Source organism: Corvus kubaryi, unplaced genomic scaffold, assembly GCF_017639235.1.
Source record: "Corvus kubaryi isolate FWS band 111438036 unplaced genomic scaffold, C.kubaryi_AGA036_p1.0 37385, whole genome shotgun sequence".
NCBI classification, from domain to species: domain Eukaryota; kingdom Metazoa; phylum Chordata; class Aves; order Passeriformes; family Corvidae; genus Corvus; species Corvus kubaryi.
In genome coordinates this window covers 31747736-31773729 of record NW_024581127.1, presented here as the reverse complement: position 1 = coordinate 31773729, position 25994 = coordinate 31747736, and the positions used below count along the sequence as shown (strand labels likewise).

General features: G+C 40.9%; 1 protein-coding gene across 8 annotated transcripts in view; it reads left to right on the top strand.

Moving 5' to 3' along the window:
* FAM135B (family with sequence similarity 135 member B) overlaps positions 1-25994 on the top strand; it is a 271697-nt gene that overhangs the window by 192672 nt on the left and 53031 nt on the right. For all 8 annotated transcript variants that reach the window (XM_042036041.1, XM_042036040.1, XM_042036042.1 and 5 more), the window contains 3 exons: positions 4051-4190; positions 11377-11447; positions 13305-13478. In XM_042036041.1, the coding sequence (XP_041891975.1) occupies positions 4051-4190; positions 11377-11447; positions 13305-13478 (385 nt within the window). The remainder of the gene's footprint in view (positions 1-4050; positions 4191-11376; positions 11448-13304; positions 13479-25994) is intronic.

Genomic DNA, 25994 nt, shown 5'->3' with positions numbered 1-25994 from the left:
TCCTCTCCTCTCCTCTCCTCTCCTCTCCTCTCCTCTCCTCTCCTCTCACCTGCCTCAGACATCCACCAACCCAATCCACCTCAGTGCCTTTGTCCTGGCAGTGGTCAGATTAATATGGTTTCTATTCTCACTAAATTAGGTTGTAAATATGTAACAAAATTGTTTACAGGTCAACTATCCATCAATTCCTTTCTTGTAAGATTATCTGGAAAGAATTTTTCAGGGGCCTCCAGGATCTAAATAACCTCTCTCTGAATCTTTAAAGAGATGAGTAATTTCTGTATGATGTGCTGCAATAATATTTAGAAACCTCCATCTATAGAAACTCCCAGATGGGAAAGTTAAGTTAGGTAGACTAGAGTGTATATGGGGAAGCTTGGAAGATTGCATATGGAGAGAGTGGGAAATCAGGACATGATATAGTGGCTGGTCTGTGCAAATACCCTGTGTATGAAAGCATCCACAACTGCAAAGAGTCTTTTTCCCTTCCTTTTTAAAAATGCCATTCTTCAGTAACCTGTGAAGGAATTTTTAGGAATGATGGTGGGATGGCATGGTAAGAATAGTAAGAGAAGGATGCATAAACAGGCTTTTCTCATTCTCTGAATGCCTGTGGAGCACAACTCTCCTCTTCATACTTACCATGTTTCTCACAGCCCTGAGAGCTCTTTTGCTTTCCAGATAAATTAAAGAACTATTCAACCCAAAGACAATAAGCAGTAAATGGAATAGACATTTAGGAAGAGGAGACGGGAAAACAGGATTCCTTCTAGCTTAAGGAATACGGTACGTGTCCCAAATAAATCTCCTGACAGGTAAATTTACTGATCAAAAATTCACTACCACAAAATTAGAGTTCTTTTCTGTATTCACCAAAGCTCAAGCCTTTGAAACTGTAGAATAAATGCAGGTCAGTAGACTCCTACCTCCAGGTCTCACCTGGGAATGGGAGCTCCCAGCAGTGTCTACTGATTGTGCCTGTCTCCTTTGGGCTGCCTGTGAGTGCTGAGATGTTTGCTGAAGTTGTGCTAGAAATAGATGTGGGAAAACCTATGGTTCTGATCTTCTGTCTCACACCCTCCTCTGCCAAAGGACAAGGCGCTTGTGTGAACACAGGGATGCACCTGCTGTGTCTTCTGCCAGCAGCTCTCTCTGAATGGTGGCAGCTGTGACAAATGCCAGCCTTAGTGCCACTGTCTGTCAGCAGACACGCCTAGGGTTTAGAGAGACATAAGTTTCAGAAGGAATTCCAGGAATAGGGGAAGTTTGGAAAAGGTTCTGGGATGATGGTGCTTTCATGGAGTAGGCTAAGGAAGGATATGTTTGTAGCAGCAACCACTTCTAGTTAGTGCAAGAAGCTCAAGCAAAGTGATGTAGCCTGGTCCCTGTCTGTACCTTAAAGCACAGAATTCACCAGTAGGTGCTGCAGCCTGAAGGAAAACATCTGTAGAGATGTTGTCATTCCCCTTTGATTTGAGAGGCAGGATCCCTGCATTGCTGTCAGCACTGCCAAGACTGCCAAGCTCTCCTCTGAGGAAATTCCTGCTGCAGCCTTAGGTCATACTCTAAGAGGGAAGAAACTGCCTGTGGCCGTTTGAGTAGGCAGGGATGGATGAGTTTAGGGGAGGATTAGTCACTCATCTGCTGTAGTTCTCTGCCAGATGTCTGCAAAGTAGGTCTCCCTGCTTAAACCAGTGATTTTTGGCCCTGTAACATCATACTCTGATTTGAGGCAGCCCCAAACACTGTAGTGTGTCATTGGCTTTGACCTTTCCAACAAGAGAAATGACTCCTTATGCCACCTTTCAAAGCCAGCTCCTAAAGCAATTACACATGAGGAGTGGTCTGCTCAGGAGTGTGTTTGAAAAGAAAATGAGATTAAGCTTTCCATCTGAGAAGAGTGCCAGTATATCAATATCCAAATCAAATAACATAAAGTTTCCTTTGTCTGCCAGCTAGGAGTAAGAATGCATTATACCTCTAATATGATTTTTGCAGTGTCTGTAATATCATGAGGTTTAAATTAAAATAAATATGGCTGCATGCTTTTGAAGAGCTAATCAGGCTGAAACATTCTAGCCTAACTGGTGTAGCACATGAAAATAAATGTTTATTTATCTAGGCTGCCTGGATTTATGCATAACTATTGTGCAGGATGGGTGATGGGAAGAGCAATAGCAGGAAGAAATACTTGGGCTGCTCCTGGGTGTGCTTGATAAAAGTCAGTAATAGGAAAATTATTTTAATATAGCCTGGATGACATCACAATGCTTCTGCTAATTAATTAGCTCAAGTCCTATTGGTCTTATTGGCATTTAGTCAATTCTGCCCCATATTATGTGTTTGTTTGTTTGTTTGTTTGTCTTTTTTGAGATATTTCGGTGTCCATGCTGTTCCAGTTCCAGCAGACTGGCACCACAAAATTAATCATTATAATGACAAAACTCCATTCACTTGTATACTTGTCTTCAGTACCTTTTTCTTTGGGTTTTTTGGTTGTTTTGAAGTCCTTTCTATTCTTCTATTTTTATTGCCTCTAACCAAAATTTATCTCATAAAATATTTAATCCTCTGTCAGTTTTGACTCACTGACCTATGACTGCAAATTATGTACAAACCTCAGCAGAACAGACTTGTCCTGATTTGAAACTCCTGACAAACCAGCAGCCCCTGGACTTTTATCTCACCACAGCTGGTGGATCCAAAACAATTCTTCAAAGGGGAAAATTCCCAGAAGTACCTTCTGAAAAACTATACTTTCTAAAAAGCATGTGCCTTCTGACTTCCTGATGATGATCACAGATCTGTCTCTCTCTGAAGGACTGGTTCAGGTACACCTTTTTTTAAGCACCCCTTGTCAGGAGAGTTTGAAAATACCTTTTGCTAAAGGATTATATTTCAAGAACTCAGATTCCTACAGGAAAGGGACAAAACCAGCTCTAAGTAAATTTTTCAGACCTTTGTTGCTCTGGGGTTACAAAAGTAGAATTAGCAGGGGATTCTGATTACCAGCCAAGACACACCTTGGAAGTGCCTAGCTCTGGTGCCCAGTTGTTCATTTAAAAGTCACACCATCATTGCAGGCTCCTCTGGAAGGGATTCACTGTAGTACAAATTGTTGCCTCCAGTGTGGGTTTGTACAACTCAGCAAGTCACGGTTTTACTGAAAGGGGAATTGCTCAACAAGCAGTAGACTTGAAGCAAAAATTTGGCTCAGTATAAAGCATGAACTTATTTTTTTTTTTAATGATATCCTAAATTCCACAGGCTCCATTGTAACCAAAATAAAATACATACACTGGAGGCACCTGAAAGTTAGGAAGGCTAAATCCCATCTGAGTTTATTTGATGTTTATTTGTGATGATGTGATACATCAGCACACAGGTGAAGCTATTGGCTGAATTTGATGTGGAGAAGCTACAGGGTTTTGGTTCTTGAGTTCCTCAGATTTATCTCAGTTTTTTGGACCAAATTGGCATCTCTCACATGTGCCAAGGACCTGAAGGATTACAAAGGCATCTTGAAAACAAAGACTATGTTTTTATGTTTCTGTATTTTAACAAGATGTCTCTGCACTTCCAGTTTCTACATTCAAGAGCTGCTATTGATTATGGTCCCCCCTCCCAGGTAGTAACCTCTGGGAGAACCAGAGATGACAAGAAAACTCCCTCTTCTGAAAGATGCCCATTGCAGATAAGAGATGAAGTTTCACAGGTGAACACCCACAGTCCCCATGGTGCTGGGTGCACTGAGTTAAGCATTTGATGCTTTAGCTTTTATTAGAAAGAAAGTTAATAGGATAAGAGCTGTCACAGGATCAAGTATTCTCATTTTGGAATCCACCCTGCCTACAGTTTAACATTTGTTTTCTTTAAATATATGTCTGTGAACCTGCAACCCACAGTAACAGTCTGCTCTACTACCATTAATTATTGAGAATGCAAGTGTTTCTTACAAGTAATACCTAGGTAACCCTGGAATGAAGTCATAGGATAAAAAATAATCTCCCTGCTGAAATTACACCAGGAGTCTGTCTGTGTTTTGTGCAGGTGATTCCAGCCTTTGCTCGGCCTGCGTTCATGAAAACAACGTTTACAGCAGAATATTTCAGATTTTGTACAGAAATGAAGAGATCATTCTTAATGAGTCGATGAACTTCAGAGTGCACCTGCTTCTGGATGGTGAAAGGGTGAGTTGTTTTGGGATGCACATAAAAACCAGCAGGGTTGGGATTCCTCTTACTTAACTTCAGGTGTGCATTGCACAGGTGTGGCCATTTCAGAAGTTGTGAAGAGCTCCATGTGCTGTCAGAGGTCTAATGAAGGCAGCTGGTGGAGGGAACAACATGATTTATCTGACCAATGCAGCAGCAGCTGCATTAGAAGGAGATTGACTGTCCTGTACCCATCAGTACCTGTGATTTATTTGTTTGTAAATGCTGACACTATAAACCTCTGCATGAGGTCAGACAGACCCTCTGCATCGTGCCTGCTTATGAGGAGCTGAGCCAGATCTTTCTCAGTCCAGAAGATTTCCAGAAACCTTGTCGTCCCATCTGGGGTGCCAAAAAAATGATGCCTTGAGGTGGCCATCTAAAAACAGAGACTAGACAAAAATAAGAGCATAAAAGTAGGTATTTATTTGAAGGGCCTTCAAAGGTACACCCTTGGCAGTCAAAAGGCTACACCCAAGATGGACCCTGGGTCACGGGTTCTTCACACTTTTGTAAGTTTGATCCATTTACATATCAGGGTTAATTCTCCAATTATAACCTCAGTTAATGATGTAATTACCCCAAGTTTGTCCCTCCTCTTCAGAGGCTTTTAGTTTACACATTTTGGGGCCTGGTGTCCTTGAAGAGCAAGCCTGGAGAGGGTTTGTTATGTCTAACAAGCATGAGAGAACAGTAGCTAACAGGCCACATGAAACTTCAAAGTTACACACTAGGCAGTACAGGATTTGAAAAATATAAAAGTTAAAAACCTAAGGCATCACCTTGGTTTTCTAGTGGAATAAGATGTTGACGTACACTGGTAAATCAGTATATCAGAAACTCAAGTGTCTCGAACATAATTTGTCCTTTGTGCACTGGATCACTCATTTTATACAGCTGTGCCGATCAGCCCCACCTGAGAAAACTGGGAGTCTGCTGCTTCTTTCTAGGACCAGCTTCTATTGCCATCCATTATTATTACTTTTTTTCTCATCCTCTCTCTTGTGACTGAAATTTTCTACAGCTACCCAGTCCCTTTCCACCCCTCAGAGGTTTCCTGGACTTTGTCCTTGGTGCTCCTGACTGCAGGAGTCCATGGGAGAGCTGCTGGGGAGCTCGCCCTTCTTTAAAGTCCGTGTACAACCCCTTTGCTTTCTGTGGTACCTCAGCTACAATAGGTCCATCCCGAGACTCTTCTCCCCTTTTTCCGTCCACTCCTTCAGCCAATAGGAGCACCCCCACAAGGTAAGAACAAGATCTGAGACACCCATCTTGTAGAGCACCTTTAGTTTAATCTTACTGATGTGAAACCAATGTCTTCCAGCTATAATTCCTGTTCCCAAGAGCTACACGGGTGGAGCAATCTTGTTTCACAGAGAGCACTGTTTTACTGAAATCTTAAATAGGAAGGGGAGAAAGTATCACAGTAGAATGGCATTCAGGTGTGTCCAGTGTGCCATCGCCAGGCTTTGCCTGCCCAAGGACTGGTACAAAATGTATGGCATTGGTACTTGCTCTCAGTGGTGACAAGAAACACAATGTCAGCATCTTTGAAAAGTCATCTTGCCATCAAAAAGAGACCCTACGAGTTACACAGCCAGAGTGTATCATGTGCTGTGTGTTGAACTTAGAGCCAGAGATACTCACCTGTCCTTTGTATAACTTTATACTTGATCATGATGTGATTTAAAATTTTTTTTGCCCTATTTCAAAGCATATATATATGTGTTATATATAGATCTAGATTAAAACAGCTTGAGAACCTAATTTAAGCTTAACATGCTTCCTTTTCTCTCCCACTTTCTTTTTGCTGGTTTGGTTTGGTTTGATTTTTTTTTAAGATAGTGTCATTGATTTATTCCTCCCTAGAATTGTTGGTTTGTGCTTACATGAAAAATTACTAAATGCAAGTCTATCAATATTTGTTAGGAAAATGTCCCAGCATGCTTTATCCAATATTAATTCTATCCTTCCTCTATGGAATATTTCTGACTAAATACTCCTCCCCTCAAATTACAGCAGTTTCCACTGTGTTGAGCAGGGATGATTTCTGATGATTTTTGCATTATTATTTGGGAAATTTGTACACTCACAAAATGGAAAATAAAAACAGCCCACAAGATTCGTCACAGCTAAAAGTCCTTGTGACTCTTGATGTGCTGCGTGCAGCACCACTTGGCTTTCCATAGGAGATCCCTTGGGAAGAGGACAGCTGCCCAATTCTGTACTTACAGAGAGGTTTTGCACATAGAAAGTCAGCTTTCTCTGTATGATGCAATAGCTTTGGGTTTTCATGGATGTAGAATAAGAGGATAAACAGGTTTGTTGTTCCAGGTGAGTTGCTGAAGGCACTCTAAAGAATCAAATACAAAAATAAAGATCTGTAAAAATTTGTTTGTATTGAGCAGATTAGCACAATTCACTTCTGTTTAATGCTCTTAGGCTTCTTTTTTCTGCCTTGATGTCTTGTCCTCCACAGCTTTGCAAATCTGATATAAATGTGGGAGAGACCGAAGTGTGCCACTACTATATCCACAACAATTCAGTGACAGCTTTATATCTTTGTCGCATAATCTCCTATGTTGGATGAAATCCTTGCAATGTGGTGTTGGCAAGACACCTAGAGATTTTTAAAGTGTTTTAAGTATCATCTACGTTCATAACTCCTAATTTATTTAGCACACAACAGATGTGAATCCTTTTTTGTGCCTCTTGTGTGCTATGGTGATTTTTCTTGGTTCAGGGTGAAGGTTCTGTTCACTGTTTTTTTCTGTGGATGGAAGAAGTTATGATAAATAGACAAAAGAGTTAGTCTGGGTAATGGAAGTATCGAGTTCATACAGTCCATGCAGTTTCTGCTGTGAGAGCTGGAATTATCCAATATTATATTAAGGGAGCATTGTTCCTCCTGGTGCTCAGGTGGTTTTTCTGATGAGATGTTTTGCTGAGATAGACAAAAAAACCCAAATAGACAAAGACAACCAAACAGCAAAACAAATGTTAATGTCCAAATTAGGTAATTTGCTATTTTTTTTTTTTTATTCTGCCCTTCCTCCTCTAGCATAAGCTCCAGATAAGCTTAAATATGTAAATACATCTCTTTTTTTTTTGTTAGGAATTAAATGTAAGGAAGTGCTATTATTTGCTTTGAAGTGGCACTGAACATACTTTTCACCATATAAATGGTGCTTTAAAACTCTCTGATTTATTGGATGCCTTTTTCTATATTATCCCAGCATACAAAATTTTTTGAATTCAAGGGAAACCATATTGCAGGGCTGGGGCAGCCTTTGTTGCTACAAAGAACTCTAATTTATTTTCATAAGCTTTTGCTTTCTTTTTTATCAGAGAAGAAGCTTTGCCTCTTTCATCAAACATTGGAACAGGTAACTTGTCTGGCTTCTTTCTTGCTGGCCCTGTTCAGGGAAAATTTAGCAGGGAGAGGACAGAGTGAGGCAGGCTGGAATATGACAGTATGTTAGATTGCGTATTTCCCAGAGAAATTTAAGTGAGCGGGGACATTCAGATCATTCAGTATGACACTCTGGCTAAATGGTTAAATATTAGGGAGATACATCAAAAGGATGCAGGAAGCTTCAGTTATCAGTATTATCACAGCTCTTAAAAGCTAAACCAAAGATGAAAAAATTAGCATGCAAACGTGAAATTATGCATTTGATTCCAGGCCAATCCAACAGAAATTGGAGTACTTTGCTTTGTATATACTTTTTATTGTATAAAATAATTTTACTTTTCATATGCAAATACTTCCTATTGTACATATTTTGAACAGCATTTAATAAAATGCATTTCCCTGTGAGTGCAGGGCTTTGGCAAGATAGTCAGAACTTAGGAAACAGCCTGAACTCTTGACATCACCTTCTGTAAAATTATGTGTGCTCAGAGATGAATATGGGGTATTTTTGCACATGCTATGAGGCCCAAGGTGGGAGTTTAGGTGTATAGAATATTACAGAACAGAAAAATATTCCTTGTTTAGTATGAATGTATTTCTACAAACACAGATCATAGAATCACAGAATGGTTTGGGTTGGAAAGAATCTTAAACATCACCTAGTTCCAACCCTCTGGCATGGGCAGGGTCAACTTACATGAGACCAGGTTGCTCAAAGCCCCATCCAGCCTGGCCTTGAACACTTCCAGGGATGGATCTTTATTTTCTCTTTCATGAATTGTGATTTTTCTTCTAAAAGATCAAAGAAGTATTAAAAAACCCCACTGGAATACCCTTTACAGAATATCTGAGAGGACACTACTTAGCCTAGGCATTCAAACACTAATTATATTTCAGATAAATTTTTCAGAGTAGTTTTTTATGGGATTTGATGTGAAAATTCAAAACTCTTTTTCAAGAGAAAAAAAAATCACATAGTCTATCAAACTCTTGGAAAATTGTACAGTCTGTAAAGAATAACTGTGGACAGAACTATAACAGTCTCATTAATGCTAAAATAAGCAACCAGTATTTCATTTAAGGACAATATTATTTCATTCAGGAGGTCAAGGAATGAGAGAAGTATCAGCTGCTCTTCTGTATGAGCTACGAAAAGACCATTTTGTTGTTTTCCTGTGTAAAGAGTCTTATGTCTCTAATAAGTGGAAAAAAGTAAACCAGAGGAAACTCCAGCAGGTATCAAAGCTGTATAGTACCATGCCAAGTAGTTCCTGTAAGTAATTCTGCTGTGTCTCAACCTCTGCATAAGCCTTGTAATGATATTCTCTCATGAAGAATCCACTTTTTGATTAACTGTCCCATTTTCACTTAATATTTTCACCCCCAATAGAAAAGGGAAAACGTTACCTCTGTAGTGAGAACTGTGATTGATTTTAGGTGGGGTTTTGCACTATTCTGGTCAGTCTGATTTCAATACAGTTTGGGGATTAAAAATATCCAATTCATGCACCTTACTGCATGACCCCATGCAGTGAAGAGTATCTCTTGGTCTCTCAGGCGTCTGCTCATTGCCTCAAGGTGTTTTGGGAGAGTGTCACCAGCTACGGAACTTGTTTTGAGCACCCGCTCAGATCTCAGTTGCAGTTGCATGTGCTCAGCAGTGTTGGGCACAGACCCAAAATTTCATCCCTTTATTTGAAGGAGGAGGAGGAGGAGGTTTGCTTTGTCTGAAGCACTATACTGAATTCCTGGTTTAAATTCAGAATGTAGCTTCACTAATGATTACTTTCTTTGCCACTGCCAGAAACTGTGATTTTTAGTGACAACAACTCATTAAAAAGGAAAAAATCTTCTAGTTTTAAATTTTTTTTTTAATGAAAGGCATGCTTCCAGGTTTTTTGAGACAATCATAAAAGAGAAAGCACATTTTCAGTAAATAGAAGTGGGAATTTTCCTCTTACATCTCTATGCCTGTGCCCATGCTAGAAGAAATGCCACATTACTTCAGAAGGGATTAAATTTAACATCTTTCAGGATTTTGTCAAAGCACATCACATCCTTGGCTCTCAATTTTCTTATTTCAACAGGAAAATATTGTACATTGTCGATGCAGTTACACCATTGGAAAACCTGGCTTAACACGGTTTATGTTACATATTTTATGAATCCTACCTGTCAGAGCAGGGTAGATGCCTCTGATGTTGCCTTCAGTGCATTTTTAGTGTAGTCTGTGGTCTGTTGTTAAGAAGATGATGATCAGCTTTGGAAAGCAGAGTTCATCTTGCCTGTTTAAAGCCATCTAAAATGCAAGTGTATCTAGACCAAGATATTTCTCTAAGCTATATCTATGGTCAGTGGAAAGACACAGGCACAAACAGAAATTAATTGCCCTTCTCCAATGGGTACCTCAGGATGGAGCAGGTACTCTGCTTCTTCTTGTTGCTTGTCACTGACAGAAGACAGAACCATACATCTCACCTCACCTTTTTCTGGAAAAAATTGAGTAAAAATAAGTTGTACTTATAACACCATATCCACAGAGAATACCTTCATTTTTCCACCTTTATTTCTGTGCACCTCCTGTTGTATTCTGTCATATGTTTACGTTCACACAAAAAGACTATTTTGGTTATAAAATGTGTATTTTTTTGCTCATATTTCCATTTAGGTTGTTAGAAATTTATTTTTTTATTCTACTAAACCTATTTTTCTTGGTGAAGAATTGACATTTCAAAGGAGTGAATGAGAAAGTGCTGGACAGCTTAATCCTCTTCCCTTCTAATTTATTTATTTCCATTGATTACAGTTTTAACTGTGCCAAGCTTGGATGTGTTATCCAATTTAGTTCTTTCCAGGTGAAGCTAATGAACTATCAGATCCAGCACTGTCTCCAAAAATCCAATCAAACTATTTTATTGACAAGAAAAGAAGGGCAATTTTACTGATGGGACCTGTTAGATGAGTTAGAATGGAGGTACCAGTGAGTCACACATGATTTCTTCAGTGGTTTTGATGAGCAGAATTGTGCCACATGCTCAGCCATGCAACAAGTTAAACTTCTGTTTTAGTTCTAAAAACAACAAAGGCCTTAGAATTTTGGAAGAAAAATGGTCTACCTGAGAATCCATGACAAACTACCTCCATGAATCTGCTAAGGGCCTGAAAGAGTGACCGGGGGGCAGGAAAGCTTTGGTTTGCTGGGACATAAACTCAAAGATTAATGATGAGTGATAAGAAATTTCCAGAATTATTTGAGCCATTTCTGAGTGTTTTAAGCTGTAAAGTTTGAAATGTGTGTTAGTTACAGGAAGGTAACCACAAGGATTTGTGGCTCTTTCTCATCCAAGAAAACCCTTGATTTCTTTCAGCTGACAAGACAACCCAAACAAAGGCTCACTCGGGGAGGGAGAGCAGCTACAGAAATGCTCCTCTCCCTCCTGGTGTGCAAAGAGCAAGTATCCAACAAATGCAGAGCTTAATGCTCTCTGTTTCCTCATCTGGAGTGATTTTTTTGACATGTCAGGGCACCTGGGGGCAGATAACACCTCTGACTGCTCTGGTTCCCTCTGACTCCTTCAGCGATTATCTCGACTCACTGTCACATTTGCTTCTTTCTGTCTCTGTGCTGTCATACTGCTGTTGCTGTGTGGTTTTGCCTTTGCTCTTATCAGACAAACCCACCCAGCTTTGCCTTCTGTGTTGTAGGTGCCAACTTACAAAGGTAACCTTGTCTCTCTCTTTTTGCAGGTGGAAGATGCATTGAATGAGGCAGACTTTCAGCTCAAGCTGGACCTGCACTTTACTGATAGTGAACAACAGTAAGTGCTGGTTTAAAGCTCAGTTGGTAATGTGGGGACCCGTTCAATTGGAAAATTACTTTGATGAAATGAGTCCTTTTTAAAAAGGGAGAGCTTTAATAAGGCTTCCCTTTGCCTTAGTGTTGAAGTTTCCCTGTTTCTCCTCTCTGTATTTGAAAAGTGTATCTCATATTCCTCTTTAAAGGAAAAACATTTTTTCTCCTTGAAGTGTGAGTTTTTCAAAGGTTCTAAGTGTTGCTCTATCTCTGCTGCTGTTAAAAGGAATACCATCATAGACCTCCATGTGGTCAGGGTCTGTGACTCAGGAATGCATTTATCTCAGGAGGCGATGAAGTATTTTCTAGGTGAAGACAGGAGTATGAACATGATAAGTACTCTTCTTCTACTAAGAACCGGAGCTGCCTCTATGTTTTAGGAGGAAAAAGTTTTCCCATTGAATTTGATTCCCTCTAGCTGAATTTGGTTCTGTGATCTCAGGTGAAGTGGGAGTAGCATCCCTTCCTGAGACACAGCAGAAAGTGTGATCCCAGATGTTATTTAGCCTCCCTGAATCAGGAAAAAGTGTTCCAATGACTGGAGCAGCATTTATGGGGAGTGGTAGAGTGTGCAGAGAAAGCATCTGAGCTGTGTTTCGTGCTGAGACTGTCCCCATGGGATTTTATTCATACCCACAGAGCACCTAAACAAATTTCAAGAACATCTTTCTGTTATCTTCAAGATACAAAAAGAGAAAACTTGTTCTCTCCGATGAGGGGTACTTGACTGTCTTATGGGCCTTGAAGAAAGAAAAACATTAAGTTACAGCCAAGAATAAAAAGAACTGAAACATTTAAGTTATTAAATTGTGCTCTAACCCATACACTTAATTTCTATTATCACCTGAAAGATTAGTGTGACTTGCTATAAACTAAAGTAGTGACTTTTAGAAAATTATATTCTGCAAATATAATTGAAACATTTCTTGGGGCTAACCATGCACCACTCAACCATCTCTTCTTAGGTTTTCTTAGCTTTGGAAAAAAAAAAGGCTTCAGAAGTATCTTTAATGCTGTAAAATAATTCCTCTTTAGAAGTTTCACTTGCCTTGGGAGGATGTGGTTAGGCATGCTCCAGCTTTACAGCTCAGTCTCCTGTCTTACAGATGACTCAGATGTCATGTGGTTGACTGCACACTAGGATGGTTATTCTGGAACGGTTATAAACAAACTTTAAATTAAAGTCTTGACTTTTATTTACTAAAAAAAAAAGAAAAAAATGGAGAAGCTAATCCAACATGTACTGTTTCTCTCAGTTGCTTCACTTTCTCTTTTGAGTTTTGACCTCTTCCAAAAAGTTTTTTCAGATTGACAATCTGGAAAGGTATTCTGAATGTTTTCAGCTGTGTCTGATACAGGACTGCTTCTAACTCTCACAGATTGCTTCAGCTGATTGTTGGAAAATCACAAGCAGTGTGCTGTCCCTCACTCAAATAATCTGAACTGTTTGCTAAATGCATTCCCTTCTGCTATTTAGATCTTGATGTCCCTACTAGTGCATAGCTGGACATCAAGGGCAACCACCAGGGAAAACCAGAATTGTGTCACATCTGTTCTTCTTTTATACCATACATTAATATATAACTCTACATATATTCTTCATTTTTTGTATTTCTATTTATATTAATTATATCTATATTAGCATTAATATTTCTGTTTGGCACAAGTACAGCACAAGATGCTCTTCAGTTATGTTAACCCGTATGAAGGTAGGGAGTGATAAAATCTCACCTCAAGCTGTCTCTGTCTGCTACCTGTAGCACCTTACAGGCTGTGACAGCTCAGCCTTTCCCTAACCCCGGTAAACCCCTTTCCCTTGCAGGCTGAGGGATGTCCCAGCGATCCCCGTGATCAGCAGCCGCACGCTGTGTCTGCACTTCCACCCCCGCAGAGGGCTGCACCATCATGTTCCTGTCATGTTTGACTATTTCCACCTGTCCGTGGTCTCCGTCACGGTGCATGCATCCCTGGTGGCTTTACACCAGCCTCTGATCAGGTAATGGGCACAGAAATATCTGTGGAAAGGCAGAGGAGGTTCCTCTGCTGAGTTCTCTCATACAATTTGCTGATTGGGTGGGAGAAGTGGAGAGGATCGTTTAATTTCAAGGTTTTTGGTCCTGGGCTGAGACTCTGGAGATTGGGGTTTGGAGCCAAACTCTGACAGGCCTCTTCCTGGGGGTTGGATCAAAAAGTAACAAGCTTTTGGGAAAGAGGTTAAGAATTTGGATTAGTGTTGATCTCTCTATTCCCCATCTGTAATGAGGAAAGTGCAAATTGTGTTCTCCTTGGTTGTTTGTCCTCTTTAGTCTAAAAGGAACTAAAGGCATTTACATTTTTCCTCTCTGATTATTTGTAAAGCATTCAGAGCAGCTGGATTCATCCATGGCCTCTGTGCATGAGCATAGTTTATAATGTGGTTTCCAAGGGCAGAGGTCAAAACCAGTGTTGTTCAGGGTGGTAAAATTCTTCAAAACAGGCAGAGAAGTATTCTCTGCACTCTGGGTTCCCACAGGAGGAGGCACACAGGAGTCAGTGCTGGATAAGGCTCCACTGGATTTTTCCTTTGCAGCATCATCTGGTTTAGCTGTGCAGCCCTGTAATACCAGCTGCCATGGGTCTAGGTGTGATTTATGATATCTGATTCATAATGACAAGAAAATAATTAAGAACTCCTTCAAGTAAAACAGGGCTGGAGGTCAATATCTTCTAATATTTAGAGCAGGTGAAGGGAAGCAAAGGTCTTTCTGGCAATTTACTTAGTGCCCAATCTTATCAGACCGTGGGATAAAGAGGCCTGAGAGTGAGGGAGCTCCTTTGGTCTTGAAGCAAAATACAGTGTTCAGATTTGTTCAGCTTCCTTTAACTCCATCAAGGTCTTGTTTCCCAAATGACCAAGAGATCTTAAGTTTGTCAAATATTGTGCAAAGAGCACAGTGTCAGAAAGGAAGATGAACCTGTAGAATCTATTTTCCTCAGGTTTTGTGTTTTGACTTAGTACTTTGCTTCAGTTCTCCTTTAGTGTAAAGGCATTGCTTGAACAAGATGCCACAGATTGAATTGGGATTGTAAGAGGTTGAGCCTAAGGTGAGAGGTTGAGAAGTTGTAGATGCTCCATCCCTGAAACTGTTCAAGGCCACACTGGATGGGGCTTTGGGCAGCCTGGTCTAGTGGAAGGTGTCCCTGCCCATGGCAGGAAGGATGAAACTAGATAACCTTTAAGGTCCCTTCCAACCCGAACCATTCTAAGGTTCTGCGGTTCTGTGAGCTGTGGCTGGGATGTGTCTCATACCAGCAGACCAGACTGACATATCTGTGTTCTGCTGATGTGATACAGGTAACTGCTGTATCTCTGATTTCCTATGTGTTGACTTTTTAAACAGTGAATTAGATTATAACAGACTGCTTCTAACCAGATAGTTTTGATCAGATAATTTGCCCATTGTTCTACTATAGACAAGGATGAAAGAACAATAGCTCAAGAGGCTTAATGACTGTTTTCAGTTGTGTATTACTCTCTAATGAATGGGGTTGCACAGCCTTGTTACTGTTATTAGGCATAAATCACATGATGAGCAACTGTTCCATAGTCAGATTACTATAGCTTTTAAAATACTATTTTGTGGACATTTGTGAAGTATACAATGTATTTATTGCAGTGGAATGAAGATTTTTGACAACACAATATACAGTCTCATTTACTTAAGCCCATAAAATCATTTTAAAGTGCGATAGTGAGGATTTATCTTCTTCTTGATAAATATTCCAAACCTGAAGAGTTTTTATATTATGCGTTCTCTAAGTATGAATCAGGATGAAGACAGCAATGTAAAAATAAATGGCAGTTCCAAGTACTCTAAAACAAAACCAGCCAATTAAAACTTATTTGAGTTGCCCACAGCTCAGAACTTTCCTTTTTATCATTAATCACTGGAGTTTACTAGGAACATAAAAAAAAATTACCTATAAAATCAGTTTTATTTTTAATAACACAATAGAACCTGAATGACTAGAAAGTCTTTTTTTTTTTTTTTTTTTTCTGTCACATTGAATAGAGAAAAATAAACCCCAGTTCACAGAATCACAGAATGGATTGGGTTGGAAGAGACCTTAAAGATCATTTAGTTCCAACCCTCCTGACATGGGCAGGGACACCTCCCACTAGATCAGGCTGTTCAGACCCCAATCCAGCCTGGCCATGAACACATCCAAGGATGTGGGGTTATGGTGGAGAAACTGCAACACGCGTATCAGACAACGAGGCCCATGGAAAAGAAATATATATGGACCGATTCTTGATAGATGTTTCAGAGAGATGTTTGTTTCTCCAGCCGCATGGCCGGGGCTCTGCCGAGGAACTGAGGCAATCACGGGACCCGAGAGTCCTTGCCCGCGCAGGGGAACACAAAACAACCAATGGGGAACGAGGCTGACCAGGGGCAGGGAAACCCCGTGTCTCCCCCCCAGGGCCCCTCTCCCAGGACCAGATGGCAGGCGGGAGGGCCCCGACATTTCACCTGTTTATTTTTAACAAAAAGAGATTTAAAACTTAACATTGAGAAAAACTGGATAAACACGAGATAACAAGGACAGTCTCAAAACAAAACAAGCCACCCTCCTGAGTCTTTAAAGGTCCAAACAGATTCTCTGGAACATCTTAAGGCTGACAGAGGGAGACAGGACTCTCTGGGCATGCTTTGTGGGGAAACTGAGGCAGGAGAGGGTTTCTTCTATTTGTACCTGTTGGAACTCTAAACAACAATAATTAATTTCTTCCCTCCCCCTCTTCATCCCCCACTCAGCATTGGAAAGGGATTTTTGGGGAAACAATTGGTAAAGGCATGGTTTTGTGAGGGAAACCATGGATGAAAAAACGGATTGGGAATACACTGGGGGTAATAGGATATAGGATAAAAGGGAAAGGTGGGATTAGGAAAGGGAGACTGTAGGGGGGGCTTATAATGGAGATATTGTCTAACATGATTACAATTTTTAGCATATATACTGCCTTTCACAAAAACACCATCAAGCCCAGTGACCTCTGCTGCTTATAACCCTTTTCTACCTTGCACAATTTTGAACTCCACCACCTCTCCATCTCCCAAGCTTGGGATGCATTTTTCAGGGCTATTCTTTTTAATAGCAGTTCTATGAACGAATATGTCTTGCTGGTTGTCACGTCTTGTTATAAAACCATAATTTTGTTTAACATTATAGCATTTTACTATGCCTATAACCTTAGCTACAGTTATTTTTTCCTTTTTTCGAGTGGTTGCTGTTTTCTGTCTTGCTGCGTTTTCGCTTTCTCTTTCGCTTTCGCTCACTACCGTGTTGGAATTGTCAGGGCTGCTCGTGCCTGCGCACTCTTCCCGGGGTTGCATTCTGGGCCGCACAGGCTGGGCCGGGCTGTGCCGCTCAGCTCCCCGCCCACCATCTCCTCTGCTCTCAGCTGTGCTGCTGCTGCCTGGCGCCACGCCCTCATCTCGGCCGGGCCCCCGAGCGGCGGCCCCCCCACGCCCTGCTCCAGCGCGCTTCTTGGCTAGGCACGGATCTGCTTCGCCGCCGGCCGCCGCCCGCTGCCTGTGCGCCGCTTCTCTCACAGGGCTCGCTTCACCACGTGCTGTGCGGGGCCGGGTGGGCTCCCGCCATGCCTCGCTCCACTGCCAGCACTGCAGCTCGCGTCGCTCTGCCCGCGCGCAGGAGCTGCCTCGCTGCTGCTCGGAGAGCGCTCGGTCCACATGGTCTGGGTTGCACAGACTCTGAGGCATGCTTCCCTTCACCAAGACACAGCTGACATTGCTGAACAGTCTTGGTAATTAAATAATATTCGTGAAAATATTCTTCCATCGGCATATATTTTGACTCAAAAATTAACTGTGTCCAAACGGTCTTCCAAGAGTCTTTGGTAAGAATTAAATCCCAAGAAACATAGAAAAAGTTCTTAAACAACCGTGCAAGGAAATGTTTCAGTTCCTTTTGAGCTTGAATTAGGCTAAAATTTACAAATCGTTGTTCAAGAATCTTTTCAAGTTTAAGATAAATGTCCATATGAGGCTCTGAGAGCCAAGAGTCTTTCCACGGTTCCTCCATAATTTAGAGATGGAACAGCAAAACAAAAACAAGAAGAGAAATCCAGAGTTTACTCACAAATCAGTCGCTGTCCTTAGGGATCGGGGATCACTCTGCCCGTATTAACCACCATTTGTTACAGTGGGGATACTGCAACACGTGTATCAGACAACGAGGCCCATGGAAAAGAAATACATATGGACTGATTCTTGATAGATGTTTCAGAGATGTTTATTTCTCCAGCTGCATGGCCAGAGGTCTGCCGAGGAACTGAGGCAATCACGGGACCTGAGGGTTCTTGCCCGCACAGGGGAACACAAAACAACCAATGGGGAATGAGGCTGACCAGGGGCAAGGGAAATCCCGTGCCTCCCCCCCAGGGCCCCTCTCCCAGGACCAGATGGCAGGGGGAGGGCCCCAACATGGGGATAGTTATATTATGATGGAAAAAATATCTATGCAGTGTTTCACTGTGGTTTCATTTGCTACCTTGAACTGTCCCATCATGATACATCGTGTGTATATACATATTATTTCTACACATATCTATAGACGTGTAAAATTGCAACAGTTCTAGACCTACCCTGGAAATAATTATATAAAATTGCAATTCACTGCTGTATTGAAGTTTTCCTGGAAAACCACTTTGCCTGAAGCACATCTATCAGCTCATATATGCCCTGTGGACTCAGCTTTTCATGTTTTGTCAGCTCTGTTGACAAAGTAGATACTCTTGTTCAAATTCTTCCATATTGTCTATATTTAAAGAGGAAAGCCAGCAAGACCAATTCAGGCCTTTCCCTTCAGGGTAATGCATACTCACAAATAGCTCCTGCTGGGGGAACCTTTGCAGGGTGCCTCCATTACCTCCTGCTTTTTTGACAAGTGAACATTTTGATATTGACGCTTGTCCTGGTTAAAAATTCTGATATAATAAATATTACATTAGGTTTGAGACTTTGAAGCCCTCACCTTTTACCAACCTGAGAATGAGTGAAATTCATATTTCTGGGATCCTTTGCAGGCTTCTGGATGGAAATTTTGTGATTCGCCCTTTCTAAAGAGTATAACCCTCAGCTTTGTGATAGGGTCCAAATTCATGGCAACTGCTAAAGGCTTTGTGGATTTATTGAGAAGGTGAGAGGCTGGGTAGGAAGGTGGTGAGGTGAGGTAGATTTTGAATGAACTTATCTCCAGCTTTGTTATCACAGAATCATAGAATGGTTTGGGTTGGATACCTTAAAGATATTTTAATTCCAATCCCCTGCCATGGTCAGGGCCACCTTGCACTAGACCAGGTTGCTCAGATCTCCATTCAACCTGGCCTGAACACTTCCAGGGATGGGGCAGCCACAGCTTCTCTGGGCAACCTGTGCCAGGGCCTCATCACCCTCACAGTAAAAAAATTTCATCCTAATATCTGAAATAAATCTCTTTTTCAGTATAAAGCCATTTCCCCTTGTCCTATCACTACATCCCCTTGTCAAACATCTCTCTCCCTCTTTTTTATAAGCTGCCCTTAGGTACTGAAAGGTGGTGCAATGTCACCCTGGAGCCTTTTCTTCTCAACGCTGAACAAACCCAGCTCTCTCAGCCTGTCCACAGAGGAGAGATGCTCCGGCCCTCTGATCACCTTTGTAGCCTCCTCTGGACCTGCTCTTAGAGGTCCACAATATCCCACAGTTTCCTATGCTGGGAACTCCAGAGCTGGATGCAGCCTTGCAGGTGGGGGTCGCAGAAGGGCAGGGCAGAGGGTCAGAATCTCCTCCCTTAACCTGCTTCCCACGGTGCTTTGGATGCAGCCCAGAATGTGGTTTACTTTCTGAGCTGCAAGTGCACACTGTTGGCTCTTCTCCAGTTTTCCATCCACCAGAACCCTCAACTTCCTCTCCACAGGGCTCTGTTCAATGAGTCTCAGTCTGTATTCTTACCTGGGAATGCCCAAACTCAGGGGTGGCACTTGGATCTGTTGAACCTCGTGAGGGTTTTGTGGGCTGGAAGCTGCCCCATTTATCTCCAGAGCAGTCATATTTGCTGTTGATGTGGGATGTGGATGACCAGATGTTGTGTTGATGTTGATGTGGATGACCAGAAGCATGGTGTGATGCTTTGGTGCTTGGATCGCCGCCTCTCTTGGCTCCTTTGGCAGCTGCATCCCTCTGCAACAGGGTGGGGACTGCTTGGCTTTTACTTGTCCTTACAGAGCACTAAGCCAGATCTTGGTTAAAATCTCTTACTTTAACCCTTAGAGTTCTTTGACTTCTCTAAAAAGCATTCCAGAAGTGGCTCAGGAAGCTGGAGTGCCTGGGACCAAGTCCAAGACTTTGCTTTCCAGGCAGGAGTGCAATTACAGGGGAGAACTGGCATGTAGGCCTCAGTGGTTGTGACAGCTGTTGTCTTGACCTGAAACACTGCTTCCCTCACCTGTGTCTTGCCCTAAACCCAAACCCTTCAACCAGGCACAGCGGGACACTGTGACACCAGGGCTGGAGCTGTGCTGTGGAAGAGCAGTGACAGCTGCTGTGCTGGCTGTGGTGTCTGCACTGAGTGCTTTTGGCGCCTGCAGATCATGGAGTAGTATTTCAGGCTTTTGGGATGTGGGAGAAGCAGAGCAGAACCTACAGCAAGAATTGGATGCCACATCTCTCCTAATATGATACAAGAGACAGTTCTCTTTGGAAAGTTGAGGGCTTGCCTCTGGCAACCTCATTTTACCCAGGGTGGCAGGAGATGAGCACACTAAGCCTGTCAAAAGATAACCAGAAAAAGGGAACAGTGTTCAAGCTTGAGACTGCTCCCGTGCTGAGGCACTGGCCTCCATAAACAGCTTAAATACCTTCCATTCTCTTACCTAACATCCAGAGGCTAAATGTGAGCAGACACTTGTAAGAGGAAGGTGAGGAGGAGGAGCTGGAGATTTGGACTCGAGTTTTCTCATTTGTATGGATGAGTTTGGTTTCTGGCCCGAGGCATTGACTTCTCCCTTAGCTCCCTGTCACCGGCCTCACAACTGCTCCTGTAACTGCAACCCGTGCTTATTAGCTCAGCTTCAGCTGTTAGGAAAGGAACTTTGCTCCAGCATAGCTCAGACTTCAAGAAATATTTCTGGTTTTCCCAAAGGAAAATGTGCAGGTCGGTGGCGTAGAAGTCTACCTAGTCTCAGGCATGCTGCACAGTGCCTTACTTATGCTGGACTCACTTAGGAAGCAAACAAGAAACATGGTTCATTAATTCCATAAATCTCTTCACTGCTTCCCAAAAAAGTAAAAGCCCAAACCACAAAGGAAATTTTAAAAAGCCAGTCTTGAAATCACTGCAGATAAGCAGATCCACAGGCAGCTGGCAAACCTGTTTCCTCTTGCTTAGACAAGAAAGGGGTTTATTTTTCTCAACTTTCTAGATTCTCCTCAACTTTCTATTCCTTTCCCCACTTTCACACATAAGTTTATGTGAAAAAACAAAGTAGTCTTTCAGGATTTTACTTATTAACATTGAATTCTTAATTGCCCACATCCAAGTCACTGGTTCAGAAATAAGAAATCTTGGTGGAATCTGAGATGGGGAAATAATATACTATAAATTTTGTTGATGGAGCAACCAAGACACAGACACTCAATTTTTATGTGCCTTTACCTTGTTCTTTCTGGAAGAGGAAACAGAATCAAAAGGACACAGAGTATTTAAAGATTGCTGATCTAGCCCTGATCTAGTTCTCTGCTTCACTGCACTGAGGAATTAGGCCAACCCTGGGCATTCTTGAGCAGTTTTATCTCACCTAAACTCATTTATAATACTTCCAGGCATCCTCCTGTTCCTCAAAAGCACAACTGATCCATCTATAAATGACACATACACTCCGCTGCCTTGTGCACCTTGAATCTGGGTGCAGATTACACAGGTCCATTTTCCTGCAGGTGGAAGTGTAGCTGACTCCTACTCATGGGCAGCTTCCATCTGAAACTGCACAAATGTAATACTGGGGACTAAACTTCTTCACTTATTTTCCCTCTCCACCCTGTTTGCAAATAAATTAATCTGCAGAAATAAAATGGAATATTTATGCAGTAAAGAGCTATTCCTTCCATAAAATATTTATTAGAAGAATACTGATTTATATTATTGTCCTTTTAGAACTCATCTATAATAACTGGATGATTTTTCCTTTGAATTTCCTTTTATTTGGTAGTTTGTTATGTATCTGCAAAGATAAACCTCCCCTTTGACATGCCATTCTCCTGTGCTACCAGCTGAGAAGTCACATAAGAAAAACATGACAATATCTGTCAATTAAAAAAAAATTCCACTCAAAAGTAAATTAAATATCACCACATGGCTTTATCTGCTTTCAAATTTTATAGCAACTAAGGTTAAGTTCACGACAAATGAGCCAGAATTTTCCAGCAGTCAAAATCACTAAAGATTTCAAACCAGATTCCCCCCCTGCCCCAACTCTGTTGGGGACCTAAGGAGAGATATCTATTTTCATTAAACTTTTATTATAATAAATCTTATCAGTTTTACACAAAATGCTCAGAACATTTTACAGTCACTGATTATAACCTTAGTGAAACTTCTTAGGTAAGAGAGAACCATGTCTAGAGGAGCAAAATCTGTAAACATGCACAGATTATTCTCAAAAATACATAACAGATCCCCCATGTGCCCTATGGCCTTGTGCCAGTAGTAATTTGCCAAAAGCTATATTAAAGTTTTGAGTTAAAACAATGAGGGAAAGGAGTGTTTTCATTACAATTTTCCTGATCTGTGGGAAAAGGAAGTTCCTGGTGAAATGCAAACAGATGGTAGTGGCAACTATGAGGGTTTAATTCTGAGTATGCTATTTCTATGAGACTGACTTAAATTTTAAATTTTTAAAGCAGTAATATTTTATGTATAAGGGACTGAGAGAAAATAAGTGGTTTCTCCAAGGATCTGGCCTAAATGGGATACAAGTTAATTTCCTGAATTTCCACTCCTGATTTACTCACAAGATTATAATTTCTTGTCATTAGAAATGTGATGATTGTTAGTGGGGGGGCATTGTTTGGGTTTTTTTTTACAGTTTGATCATTTCATCTAGAGCAAGAAAGGTTTTATTTTTCCAAACAAGAATCAGATCCCAATTTTTTTTCCCCCATTCTCCTAAAAACTTCAATTCATTAAAAGATTGTTTTGCTTACCAAAAAAAACCCCCAAATAACCAAACCCTCCCCTGTCCCTAAAATAAAAATTCTCAAAACCCCAAAACAAAATTAAAAATTAAAGAAAGGTATTTCTTTTTTGGGCAGTTTAATCTCAAAGAGACCATGGCTTTCTATTAAACTGCCCTAAAGTATTTTTTCTGATTTGCTTCAATAACACATCTGAATTCACATTTATTAAGGCCATTCCATCTCTTATGCTAGGAAACTGTCATTTCATTTATATGTAAGAGAATTGTCCACAGAAGATAAAAATCCAGGGAATGATTATTTAATATTTTGTGCTATACGAGAACCTGGTGGTGCCACGTTCAATTCTGCAACATCAAGTTTAAAAGAACCAGAAACTTCAGCACTTATTACAACATGCAATTCATTCCAAAAGATGTTACAGAGGCCAAAAGTATAAATCACAAAGTCATGGACACCGATTCATAGAAGGTAACCATGACTGCTGGGAATAATTGCTTGAGTATAACCTCTGAGTCAGAAAGGTCTTAAATTTAAATTGCTAGAATCTTGCAGACTGTAACAAAGGAAAAAAAGGACTTTTCAAGGCAGTTTAGTGTACTGTGTAATAATTTAGACTGCTTTGAAGGAAAATGGCATAAAATCATAGAATATAGAATGGTTTGGGTTGGAAGGGACCTTAAAGATCATCTCGTTCCACACCCCTGCCATGGGCAGGGACACCTCCCATTATCCCAGCTTGCTCCAAGCCCCATCCAACCTGGCCTTAAAAACTTCCGGGCATGGGGCATCCACAAATTCTCTGGGCAACCTGTGCCGTGGCCTCATTACTCCTGGTCTCATGGATAAGATCATCAAAAGGCCAGCTCAAAAATATCCCATAAAACATTTCACTGAAAATATTAGTAGTTCTGCACCCATGGTAATCCTCCTGGACACACATGTTACCTCTTTTAAACTTTTTTATCCTGATTCCAATTAAAAGCTAAGGTTATCATACTGGATAAGGATCTAAATGTTGATATTAAATCAGTGCTATTAAATAGATAGTCCAAATGGACACATAAATAACTAGGGTTTGTGATTCATACAAATGAGCATGTTTACATAAATATTTAGAAGAAATAAAAAAAAAAAAAAAAAAAAAAGAGGTCGCAAATTAACCTGTTATTGCTAATAAAAATTTTCTTCAAGCAATATGTACTTCAGAAAACATTGGGGGACTCAGCAGTTTGTAAGCCTTCCACTTAAACTTTCCCTCAGCAGACTGATGATGTTTTGGCATGTTTCCCAAAAAAAGGTTTTTGTTATACAGTGCTATGTGAAATCACTTTCCATAAAACCAACAGATTAAAAATCCTTCTCTGTTGTAAAAGCAACAGATAAATAAACAAAAAAAGGAATTAAGAAGTGCTCTCCTTTCCCTTTAAACCTTTGAAAGCTTTGCTCATGTTCAAATGAGGAGTTTTTCATGTGCACACAATATTTATTTAAGCTTCTCTCTCTGATACCACAGCAATCATTTTTTATTTCTGTTTCTTGAGCCTTTCCAGCAGACCACAGCAGACAACATCATTCAGTAACAGCTGAAATTACTCACAGCAGTGTATAGCTCTTGTCTGTTGGAAATAAATTTATTTATTTATTAATTTATTTATTACTTTTATCTTAAATGGTGCATGTAGGAAATACATGGAAAGGCTTCATGCTGCTTAGCAGCAACCAGCTGGAAATTGCTTTGATCACATAAATTAAAGTATACATAAGCAAGAACAGATATTTGCTAATTTCTTTTCCTCCATCCTCCCTCTTATGGAATGGCCTTTTTGCAAGTATTTATAAATAATAAGCAGCAGGTTTTTTCTACAGACAAGACATGGATTAGCATTAAACCTTCTGAAACTGGTCCAATTTGTAATTTTGCTTGAGATTCTCTTTCTGATCTTGCAGAAACTCTATTTCACACCAGAACCTCACCTTTTGTATGGATATTATTGAATGTTTCTTTCATCTTGTACCTTTAATATAAGGATGTTTCCATAGCTCAAGAAGCACCTGGACAATGCTCTCGGGCACATGGTGTGATTCTTAGGGCTGCCCCGTGCAGGGTCAAGAGTTGGATTTCGGTGATCCTTGTGAATCCTTTCTGTCGTGGGATGTTCTGTGATTCTATGATTCTCTGTTTTCTGTGTGTTTCTGTACAGCACTCGGCACTTTAATCTGTCCTTAAAAACTGAACCAGGTGTGGATATCAATGATTTAGTTTGATCTGAGCTGATGCGGCCATGTGATACACATCTACATAGAGGAATAACCTTGGACTGGAAAGTCATTGCAGCAGGAATGGCACTTTCCTGTGGCTTTTCTGGCACATTATGGTTTTAAGATTTTTTTTGTGCTCTCCATCCTGGAAGTTTTTTATTCTTTCAAGGAGACCAGGTCTCCTGGGTATGATGTGATTTGGGATGCCTGGGTGGGCATCAGATGCCTGTGGATGCTGATCCCAGTCTGGAAGCTGTAGAACAAAGCCAGTGGCATTACCTCTGCAGTTTGTTTGCCTTTTTCTCTGCAGATCATTATTTCAGTTCCACCTTTGCCTGCCTGTTTTTTAAGAACCCTTCTTGTTGCTTGCATCGCAATTTAGCAATCACGGTTGGTGATTTGACTCATTGCATTCCCCACAAGTAGCCTGATTTCCTTCTTGAAATCTTGATGTAGTTTGTGTACAGCACTTGTTATCAGAGGAACTAACAGTGGGGTTATCTCATCTACCTCCAGTTGTTGATGAAGCAGTCATCCAGCCTTGCTTTACAGTCCACAATAAGAATTAAATACTTGGAGGGTAAAATTCCTCTGATCTGTTTGATATCACTGCTTCAGCAAGAGATGACTCATATGCTGGGAATGCCAATTCCTCTCCAATGAATATAAAGGCAGCCCACATCATTAACTGGGGTGTAACTACTGCTCAGTTTAATCCAAAGTATGACCCCTGGCTGCACATCAGTACTCTGGTGGGCTTGATGCTGAGTAGACTCTAGACAGGATATTCCACCCTTAATGGGTTCTTGGTCTTCAGTAGGAAATGTACATATATAGCCAGAAGGAAGCACTGACCACAGGAGTCAGCACTGAGAATGAAGCAACTTACATTCTGTCATTTTTTTGAGGAAGAATTTGGATAACAGTGAAATCATGTTGCACCTGGAAAAAATAAATGTAGTTTTTTGGCTGAAGTCTTATCCTTTTGGTGCTGAAAGCTAATGCTGTGGGAG